Source organism: Osmerus eperlanus, chromosome 1 (genome assembly GCF_963692335.1).
Source record: "Osmerus eperlanus chromosome 1, fOsmEpe2.1, whole genome shotgun sequence".
NCBI classification, from domain to species: domain Eukaryota; kingdom Metazoa; phylum Chordata; class Actinopteri; order Osmeriformes; family Osmeridae; genus Osmerus; species Osmerus eperlanus.
The window spans coordinates 23,587,496-23,598,084 of record NC_085018.1 but is presented as its reverse complement, the minus strand read 5'-3'; the positions used below and the strand labels follow the sequence as shown (position 1 = coordinate 23,598,084).

The window sequence follows — 10,589 nt, the reverse complement described above, 5'->3', positions numbered from 1 at the left end:
TTCACATACAACTGTCTCTCCGTGGGTCTTGATCACTTTTTTAGAATTGTATATTTGAACTGATCTCCCAAAAAGGAAATCAACAAGCGGTAGAAGAGCTAAAAAATGTGCTCACTATTTTGCATGAAGTCTTCTCAACCAGTAACAAAGCATTGAAAACCCGAACATATTTACCTGTTTGTGATCTCGCAAACTTCTCTGTTCTGTAAAGCATCGATCTACATTCTGACCCAAGGCATTTTCTGTCTCTAAACAAGGCGAGGAAGAGAAGCCACTGCTGATTGGTCCCCTCCACTCCTGGACCATGCCACGCTGGGTGATGCCACGCTGGGTGATGCCACGCTGGGTGATGCCACGCTGGGTGATGCCACGCTGGGTGATGCCACGCTGGGTGATGCCACGCTGGGTGGCCCCTGGCTGGCCTGGCCCCTGCCCCAGACCCTACCACTCCTCGGCCTCACCAACTCACTTGACAAAACTACACTACCCAGCATGCCTCGGTGTAAAGAGGAAGTACAGGACTGACTACCAGTCCAGCCAGATCACCCCTCCCAAAATCAACAACCTTCTGAAAGCCAACGAGTACAGCTACAAGGTGGGCGGGAACAGCTACGACGCCCGCAGCCCGGCCAACTGGGCGTCGGGGTTCGACAGCAACGTCCTGGCCTCCAACTCCCCCATGGAGGACCGGCGCAGCGCCGCCACCTGCCTGCAGAGCAGGGGAGTGCTGCTGGGGGTGTTCGACGGCCACGCGGGCTCCGCCTGCGCCCAGGCAGTCAGCGAGAGGCTGTTTTACTACATCGCGGTGGCGTTGCTGCCCCTGCAGACCCTGCTGGACATGGAGGAGGCGGTGGAGAACGAGAGGCCCGTATTCCCCATGCTGCAGTGGCACAAGCACCCCAACGACCACGTGAGCACGGACGCGGGGAAGCTGTACTTCAGCAGCCTGAGGACCTACTGGCAGGAGAGGATCGACCTGGAGATGCACGAGGAGGAGCAGCAGGAGAGGGATGTCCCCAAGGCCCTGGTCAAGGCCTTCCGCAGGCTGGACAACGACATCTCCCTGGAGGCCCAGGTGGACCACAGGGAGGGAGGGGACCCCTTCTCTCTCTTCACCCCGCTGAGGGTGGCCCTGTCGGGCTGCACGGCCTGCGTGGCCCACCTGGACGGCCCCTTGCTCCACGTGGCCAACCTGGGGGACAGCAGGGCGGTGCTGGGCGTGCAGGAGGACGACGGCAGCTGGAATGCTCTCACCATCACCAACGACCACAACGCCAACAACCCGGACGAGCTCCAACGGGTGCTGTCGGAGCACCCCGCCCAGGAGAGGCGCACCGCGGTGAAACACGACCGCCTGCTGGGGCTGCTCATGCCCTTCCGGGCCTTCGGAGACGTCAAGTTCAAATGGAGCGGGGAGATGCTCAGCCGGATCCACGAGGCCCGTCCGGAGATCCAGTCCCTGGCCAGCGAGTTCTCCAAGACCCTGCCCCCCAACTATCACACACCGCCGTACCTGACGGCCGAGCCAGAGGTGACCCGACACCGGCTGAGGCCCAGGGACAAGTTCCTGGTGCTGGCCACCGACGGGCTGTGGGAGCTGATGCACCGGCAGACGGTGGTGCAGGTGATCGGGGAGCACCTGTCGGGGCAGCGCTGGCAGCAGCCGGTGTCTGGTGCCTCCTCCACCACCCTGGGGCAGATGCAGCGCCTCCTGCTGGAGAGGAGGAGCCGGGCGCTGTGGGCCCTGGAGGACGACAACACGGCCACGCACGTGATCCGCCACGCGCTGGGGGGCGACGGCTACGGCGGGGTGGACCCTCGCCGCCTGGCCAAGATGCTCAGCCTGCCGCAGGACCTGAGCCGGATGTACCGGGACGACGTCACCGTCACCGTCATCCACCTCAACAGCCCCGATAGCTAAAGCCAATCAGATGCATCCAGTACAGCTAGAGCCAATCAGAGGCATCCGGTACAGCTAGAGCCAACCAGATGCATCCAGTACAGCTAGAGCCAATCAGATGCATCCAGTACAGCTAGAGCCAATCAGATGCATCCAGTACAGCTAGAGCCAGAGGCATCCGGTACAGCTAGAGCCAGATGCATCCAGTACACCTCCGGCCATCAACATACACCTAGACTTATCCAAATACGTGCACCCATAAAAACACCTCAATCTCTCTCAAAACATACACCCCAACCAATCAACATAACGGTACATAAAAAATGCAACTTACATTTACATTGTCATTTAGCAGACGCTCTTATCCAGAGTGACTTACAGTAAGTACAGGGACATTCTCCCGACAAGTAGGGTGAAGTGCCTTGCCCAGGGACACAACTTCTATTGCACGGCCAGAATCAAACCGTCAACCTTCTGATTGGTAGCCTGATTTTCTAACCGCTCAGCCATCTGACCCCTGCTCCCCCCCCTGATCTTGAGCTATTAAAACACTCCTAGAACTATCAAACCACACTTAGAGCTATGGGACATCAAGACACACTCCTTGCTCCAACCAACAACCAGCTTGTCAGCTGGGATGCTTGTCTAAGCACCGTCACATGTAGACTTCTGACACAGACACTATGAAACAGGATGGGAAACCCCCACATTGATATCATTCATATCACTTCCCACTAGATTTGTTACTTTCCTGGTTTGAGCTCTCTTTGTAAGTACACATGGCCTGTGATTCATGCAAGGATTATAAAAGCTACCGTTCAAATGTACCGAGTCAGTCGTATCTATGATGCATTTCCGTTTTAATGTTTGGGGGAAAAGAAAAGACAGATATTACTTCTCACGAAGCAAATTGCTCCACATTTTGTACGAGATAATGAAGAGGCAGACCTGACTTTAAAATAAAATTTTAATCAAGGTCTTTACAAAAACAAATCTTGATTAGAAAACAGATACTTAAATACCAAATGGTCTCTCTCTCTATATATGAGCACAATGAGTTACCAGTCACTACAGTTCCACAGCTCATGGAGCTTAATCATTGGAGAATATTCTGGTGCTGGAGGAGAAACCGAAATGCTTTTCTCTAAGGGGAGGAACCCCTCCTCTCGCTGTGACCAGGTTGTGTCTCCTGTTCAGCACCTCCTCTGGAAAAAAACATGCCCATCGAAGCTATCAAGCACAAGACAATGTTGTTATCCACAAGAATAAACTTAGAAAAAAAAAAGATAAAATGGTCATAGAATCCGCCCACTTCCTCCTCAGAGCATCTAAGCTCCTCCCCTCAGGGGGTCAGACTTCTTCGTCAGAACACGCCCGCCTGACGCCTTCAGAACCTGCCCCTCTAATCCCAGCTGAAGAGGAAACCTAAAACATAACTCGACATCTAGTAACATCAAAGGAAAACACTGTCAGAACCTGCAGGACTGAAAAATCAACAGCACGTACAGACGAGATGTCGAAACTTGAGAAATAGAAGAAAAAAAAGAAAAAAAGAGAGGGACATTTTGATAAGGTACAGTGTCCAATCAGATCGCAGAGGGGGGGGCGGGGCAGAGTAGAGATGAGATCATCGGCGAGGGGGCGGGATCAGGAGCTGAGTGGCCGTTACAGAGTCAGGAAACAGGTTGTGATAGGTTGGGAGTGGGACGTAGGCCGCCGTGATCATCTTGCCTGCGGACGAGAACAAGACAAGTCGTTAGAGACCCGTTACGTAAAACATGGATCGCTTTGCTACCAGGGTGACGCAGAAACAGTCAAGTCCTGTTTTGATGTACTATGAGGCTCAGCTACATCCTTTAAGTAACTGAGACTAAAAAGAAAACCTTTGTTGCGTATTACCAGCAAAGTATCTCCCGTGTAAGGCGTTGACGGCTGCCATGGCAGCAGGAATTGTGGGACACTTCACATACACGTTACCCTGGCGATGAGGAAAAGAAAAAAAATCATTAGCAACTGACTTCTGGTTTCGGCAGCGTCCGATTCTGATTGGACGATGAAGCTAGAGGCTCACCTCAGTGGAGTTCTTGTCAACGTATATGTGAACAACTCCACCATGTTTGTTACATTCCTCGATGACGTCGTGCTGGATGTCCATATCCCACCCTGGGGTGTCCTCACTGGAGGACCAGGGAGAGAAGAAGAAGGTTAGTAGTGATGATCTTCACAGGGAGAGCTGAAGAAAGTTCATTTGAACCAGGTGTCTTGGAGCAGGGAAACATCTAAAACATGCAGGAGAGTGGTCCCTGAGGACCAGGGTTGAAGACCACTGGTCTATGAGACCATGTCTGAGCAGGTGTGCGCTACGTACTTCTGTGGGTTGAACATGTTGGACAGCTGGAAGCAGTGGGTGGCGAGAGGCTGGGAGGGCAGATTCATGGCCGTGTTCATGCCCTGGTTCATGTTCATATTCATGTTCATGTTCATCCCTGGGTTCATGGCAGCTGTGGATGCACAGATCGATATGGTCAGATGTACACACACACACACACACCTGATCCATGGGTGTGACTACAGTGGCACAATGGTGTAGTTAAATCAAGTGTTCCCCAGTCATTCGGGATTTGTTTGTCAATTGTATGAATCCAGGTGTGTGTGAGGGCCCAGGGGGAGCAGGTGGTCTACCTGAGACGGCAGCCATGGCTCCTATAGCGATGGCTCCACTCATCTGGAGGGCCTGCTGAGCAGCAGGGGGGATCTGAAGACCAGTACCTGAGAGACACAAAGAGAGACAAAGAGAGAGAGAGACACACACCAAAGCATTAGCTTGTATCCAGGTTGCAAGACTTCCAACCGTATCTTCAGTACTCAGCCCCAGGCCCCTGTGTAGACGTGCCAACACATGTACTCACCCTCAGCCAGGCGGGCCATGAGCTGCAGCCGCCCGGTGGTGCCCAGGTCGATGCCGGTGCGCTCCAGCTCATCGCTGTCCAGGAAGGAGCTGGCGTTGGAGGCGTCGGTGCGCTCCGTCACGTGACCCACCTTCATGGGCCGGCCCGCCAGCTCGAAGCCGTTGAGCTGCTCCAGGGCCTTCTTGGCGCACTCGGCATCCGCAAACTACATACATTACATTTAGTCATTTAGCAGACGCTCTTATCCAGAGCGACTTACAGTAAGTACAGGGACATTCCCCCGAGGCAAGTAGGTTGAAGTGCCTTGCCCAAGGACACAACTTCATTTGGCTTGCCCGGAAACTACACACAGAACACACACACACACACACACACAGGTCGTACAAACACACAGATTGCGAAAGTAATACATTGTCTATAGGTGATCTTGTTATAAACGGAGAGAAACACAGCTGGAGAAAGCAAGAGAGCCTCACCGTGATGAATCCATATCCTTTAGAACGGCCTGTCTCGCTGTCCATCATCAGTTGGATACTCTCTATCTGCAGGTTCACAAACAGGACACCCGGGTTAGTGCTAGGCTAACGCTACAGGCCCTGGCTCGGCCTAGCTAGCCCACAGCACCACCTGGCCTGCAGGGAGCGTGTCCCTGCAGGCCAGCGAGGAGGAGGAAGGAGGGAGGCTCACCCTTCCGAAAGGCTCGAAGATCCCCCTCAGCATCTCCTCTGTGATGTTGAAGTGCAGGGAGCCAACGTACAGCCTCATAGGCCCCGTGTTGCCCTTCTGCAGGTTGTTGGCCATGGCGGCGGCTCTGTTCTTCTCCGCCTGCACACGCACGCGAGAGCATCGTCCACGCACAAACACAAAACACACGGTCACATGTAGACAGCTCCTGCACAACACTTGGGTGGAAATGGGGCGTGTTGGTGCTGAGGTGATTACTGACCATTACCTGTGAGGCCTGGACGATGATGGGGACACCCAGCAGTCTCTGACCAGACAGGCCGATGGCCAGGGGGACAGAGTTGGCCTCCACAAACTCGATGTAGGCGATGCCCTTTGACCTCCGGGAGTTCCTGTCTGAGATCATGCGGACGTCTCGCACCTGTTGGGAGGGGGGGTGGAGTCACAACGTCAGCTGACTGTAAACACCATTCAGGGCTTCTCATTGGCTGCTGTCTCAGTGGACAGTAAACAGTTCATGCTTAACGTAAACAGTTCCAGAAACAGTGATGGCTGTAGAAACAATGGCCGTAGAAACCCCACAAGGGATTGAGGGATCTAGAAGGAAAGGTGGCAGACAGCAGGGCAGTGGACTGACTTTGCCCACGGCAGAGAAGAACTCCTCCAGGTCTCTGGGTCGTATCCGGGCGGCCAGCTGCATGCAGAACACGGTGCGTGCATCTCTCTCCTCCGGGGTCAGGTTGTCTATGGGCTGCCTGAAACACACACACAGGGACACACTCACTTACACAGGCAAATGACTACCACTTCTGGTGAATACATTTTTTTTTCATATATATTTTGGGGCCATGCTTTGTTGGATAGTATTTTAAGTCAAATGTGACAGGAAAGAGAGAGGGGGAGACATGCAGCAACCGGCCACGGCCGGATTCGAACCCCAGGCCGCTGCTTACATGGTACTTCTCCAGTGAGCTACAAGGGGCCAGCGTGAATGGGGATTGAGGCATGCAGCTCACCTGACTGGACTCTTGTCCTTCTTGAAAGGGCTTCTGCTTCTTGAGCGCCTACGACTGAAAGAGACAAGACATTATTCAGTACTCTCCTCACGTCCATGCAAACACACACACAACAAGCCACTCAAAACACAGAAAGGAGTGTGATAGAGACCTTAGTTTGATGGCAGCTGGAGGGCCAATCTTGCCTCTGGAACCACCGTTAAATTTGGGCCCAGCGCTGTGATTGAAAACAAGGTTGGTCTCAGTGATCCAAGACTGCTGTTGCTGCTGTGCTACAGGGCAGGGCCTGGGGCCAGGACAGAGATGGGTGTGTGTGTGCGCGCACAAGTAAATAGGGGTGTGTGTGTGTGTGTGTGAGAGGTGGAATGTGGTGTGTGTTGAGGGATAGAGGGTACTAGGGACCATGTGACAGCCCTAGCCTCACTAGAAGCTCATAAAGGGGCGTTATCTATTGGGACCGAAGGAAGGGGAGCGCTTCATGTCCTCTGCCTCACTGAACCAGCTCCCCGCTGTGCTCAGACTCCATAGGGCCATCCCTTAACCCAGAGATAAAACGAACGCGCCCGCCCGACCGCCCCCTCAGACAGGGCTGACAGACAACGAGAACACAGGGTGGTGTTGAACCGGGGTGGTGTTGAACCGGGGTGGTGTTGAACCGGGGTGTGGGGTGGAGGGTATACTTACAAGGAGGTCTTGTGGTCTCGGTAGCGCCCGCCGCGCTCCCGGCTCCGTGAGCGACGGCGCTCCTTGCTGCGGCTCCTCTTGCGCTCGCGGCTGCGACTCCTCTTCCTGTCGTGGCTCTTCTTCCTCTCCCCGCTCCGGCTCCTCCTCTTCTCTCGGCTACGGCTACGCTTCTTCCTGGTGGGGGGGACGGGGGGGGGGACGGACATGTTTCAGGACACGTGTGACCATTTGACTTGTGACGAAATGAAACTGGTCTTGGTGCTTTTGTTGTGTTTGAAGCAAATAAAGTGCGTGTGTGTCAGTGGGGTGTGTGTGTCTGTGATGTGGTGTGTGTGTGTGAGAGACCTACTTCTTGCTCCGCTCCTCGTGTCCGTTAGGACTACTGGGCTTGATGTCATCCTAAGCAGGGTCGACAGAAGAACAGCATGAGGACGAAGAGGCAACATTTCAAGTCGTCAGGATAAAAAAAAAAGGGGTGGGGGTGGGGGAACAAGAGAACATATAATGATCATTTAAAAGGGGTTCATACAGCATCATCAACTGCTACAGTAGAGGGAGTTGGGGAAGGGGGGGCTGGCTATCCCATATTAGGGTGGGTCAGTTATTCAGAGTCTGGTCATCAGCCAGCCAGACCAGGGCTGCTTGCTGGGGCCTAGTGCCCAGCAGGAGCAGCCAGACACTGGTCCGGCTCCAGCAGGTGAGGCCTGTCCTCTCAGGTCTTCAGCCATTTTCCAGGGTGGACTGTAAGAGCTTGCTGCCACCTCTCTCTCTGTCTCACATCAGCTTGCCCTGAAGCAGACAGGGAGTCACACTGCTTAGTCACTGCCACCCAACCAACCACAGGCAAGATTAGATGATATGAGCTGGTAAAAAAAAGAAAAAAAGGAAAAAAAAGTAGAAAAAAAAGGTCCTAAATGCATGGAGTTTCCCTATTGATCAAAACTGTTTCTCTCTACTGCTTGTGCAATGCTGCCACGGAAGCCATACTGGCTTAGTGGGACAGTGTTTCATGTTATGGTCTACTGAAAGCATGCAGAACAGAATAACATTCTAGAGTCTAGTCAATCATCGATTTGGGAGGGGTGGGGAAGGACTCTTACATGGAGCCACGTGATTGGTCAGGAGACATCAGCTGTTCTACAGGTTAAACGCATCATTGGTGGAACCAGTGTTGTAAAAAAGAAAGCCCTTGAGGGTCCCTCTCACTAGAAGGGGACATACACAGCAGCATGGGGTGAGACTGGACATGTTGATCCGCCCAACTCCCTCCTCAGTAATAGCAGACCATGCAGTCTTTGTGATTCAGGGGTGAGTCTGCTCCCTATAGCATTACACAAAGACGCTGGTCTGTACCAGGTTGTCTATATCATTAGCAGCTATGCACTCGTACCATTCCATGCATTCGAATAATGTGGTGTCGGCGGTCTTCATCTTAAGTCTCATATTACATTGTTCTTGTTCATCCACTGCAATCGCCTTGTGGAACGGGCCACTCCATGACCCAACAATATTGTTACCAAGGGGACCACAGTACAGCAATACATTGGGCAATTACTACCTTCATTTTTTGACAGATCACACTGGAATTCATGGAAGTAGAGGTGAGATATCGTTAGGCAAGTCTACAAAGAGAGATAGATGGGCATTTATTCATTGTCTGAAAAGGAACTTGCAGCATCAAATTATCAGCATCACAGACAAATGAGCAAGTAGTCTAGAAATTGAGGGTCTGGGGCAGAGTTAACAAAACAATACAGATACTAGTGGTCAACATAAATGGAGTTAGTAAACTTCAGCCACCAGCAGCACTGAGGGTAGACCCACCTTGCGGTATGGAGCCTCAAGCATGGCCTCAATGTCAAAATCATCTGCCATGGTGCTGGAACTCTGTGGGAGAACAGATCATATCCATTATGGCCACAACACATGTTACAGCTTTGCATCAGTAATAGGATAGGATGCATGGAATGGAAAGTATTCTAGTTAATTCAATCAACTCCGGCAGGCAAATGTGTGACGATAGTCTGGTATTTCAGCAGTGTTACGGTTCATTTGGGTCGACATTTTACACGGAAGTAGCGGCCAGCAGGGTGTAGTATATTTGCTGGAAGAACCTGACATAACCATAACAAACGGGAGTTCAACACAATTACTATCACGTTTAACTTTAAATGTAAGACGTTACGAAAATGTTTTTAAAATTAGCAAGGGAATGATGCATATAAACCGTCCAAACACTAACCAACATAGCATGTTTAGTTAAGCAACTATTTTGCCAATGTGTGGCTTAACGTTAGCTTGTTAGCTAGCTGGCTAACGAGTCCAATTCCGGGGGATAGTAGCAGCGAGTTCACGTTGACTAGTATTCGGACGAACGTCTACGCCTGTGTTAGGCACAACATTTCTGCTGGATAAATAACGTTTAATCGGGCTCTATATGTTGGACATGTACGACATTCTTAAACTTGACGAACAATAACAAAATACGCTAGCTTGTTATGCTCGTCAGGGTACACGCAGTGATAACGTAACGTTAGCTAGCCAGCAACCAGTTATGGCCAGCGTAGGTAGCTAGGCCTCCCACGAGTGTTTTACCTTCACAGTCTAAAGTAGCAAAACGATTGAAGTTACGTTATTGTTACGTTTTAGTAATATTTTACTGTGCGAAAAAGAACAATAACGCACCTTTAGCAGTCTTGGTTGGCTGTTTTTTGGATCAGATCTGACGAAAAAAGGATTGTTGTGTTTCGTCGTTCCCCGCGCTCATCTAATGGCGCATGCACGCAACCTTTACAGCTCGTGCTGCGTAACTGCTGTCTGAAAGAGCGCGAGGACTGTGTCCTGCCGCGAGACTGTTTTCAAGATTTAAACCCCCAAAAAGTATTACGTAACGTGACCACAACTTGGAAAGTGTGTTTAGTGGTCGGTGTTCATAATAGTTTATTTTTTAATTATAAAAGCTGTTTGTGTTCATCCATTTGAAGAAAGAAAGCTTTAGTGGAAAATGTACAAAAATATATAATTTTGTCTTACAGTTTTTTTACAATTTCTAAAACACGAAATCCCATTCTCTGAATAAAGTATTCAGTGGCCTAAACCCATTTGTCGAATCAGACACTCTTTTGGCAAAACTCTAAACACATTCTGATTCACTAAAACATTTAGCATTGTTATGCACTTGTGCTGCAAAATGGTAAACACAGGCGGCAAACAGTAAACACAACTACAACACAGTTGTCAAGTGTGAAACACAATGACTCGAAATGGTTCACAGTTTCTAATGATGGTTTGGGACAATGTCAGCTTTCACCGTGGTGTCCGTAGACGAGAATGGTTCAACATCAACCAGCAATTTTTACTGTAAATGTTTGACTTCCAGAATACAGGCCTTTTATC

The 10,589-nt window shown here is 51.1% G+C and overlaps 2 protein-coding genes across 3 annotated transcripts; one reads left to right on the top strand and one right to left on the bottom strand.

The window, feature by feature from the left end:
- The first annotated feature begins 304 nt into the window (after positions 1-304).
- On the top strand, positions 305-2,063 carry si:ch211-15p9.2 (uncharacterized protein LOC562650 homolog). The gene has a single exon (XM_062460166.1). The coding sequence runs from the start codon at positions 305-307 to the stop codon at positions 1,919-1,921; it is 1,617 nt and encodes a 538-aa protein (XP_062316150.1). The 3' UTR covers positions 1,922-2,063.
- Positions 2,064-2,849: 786 nt separating this feature from the next.
- Positions 2,850-10,017, bottom strand: rbm39a (RNA binding motif protein 39a). Of its 2 annotated transcripts, XM_062471230.1 has the most exons (17): positions 9,879-9,975; positions 9,018-9,080; positions 8,752-8,815; positions 7,543-7,592; positions 7,194-7,367; positions 6,661-6,726; positions 6,510-6,563; positions 6,131-6,248; positions 5,756-5,914; positions 5,497-5,634; positions 5,286-5,351; positions 4,810-5,014; positions 4,583-4,669; positions 4,269-4,401; positions 3,972-4,077; positions 3,800-3,878; positions 2,850-3,631 (listed from the first exon to the last, which is right to left on the bottom strand). In XM_062471230.1, the coding sequence occupies exons 3-17, from the start codon at positions 8,782-8,784 to the stop codon at positions 3,528-3,530; spliced, it is 1,572 nt and encodes a 523-aa protein (XP_062327214.1). In that variant the 5' UTR covers positions 8,785-8,815; positions 9,018-9,080; positions 9,879-9,975; the 3' UTR covers positions 2,850-3,527. The 2 variants fall into 2 exon arrangements, with proteins under 2 accessions (XP_062327214.1, XP_062327207.1); XM_062471223.1 differs by lacking the exon at positions 8,752-8,815 and having other exon boundaries at positions 9,879-10,017.
- Positions 10,018-10,589: the final 572 nt, after the last annotated feature.

Bases quoted from the DNA above. Each gene is read 5' to 3' on its own strand.
- rbm39a (XM_062471223.1), bottom strand. From the start codon at position 9,068: ATGGCAGATGATTTTGACATTGAGGCCATGCTTGAGGCTCCATACCGC. The intron at 6,249-6,509 runs GTGAGCTGCATG...TGTGTGTTTCAG, and splicing joins AAGGACAAGAGTCCAGTCAG to GCAGCCCATAGACAACCTGA. The intron at 4,670-4,809 runs GTGAGTACATGT...TGTGTCTCTCAG, and splicing joins CATGGCCCGCCTGGCTGAGG to GTACTGGTCTTCAGATCCCC.
- si:ch211-15p9.2 (XM_062460166.1), top strand. From the start codon at position 305: ATGCCACGCTGGGTGATGCCACGCTGGGTGATGCCACGCTGGGTGATG.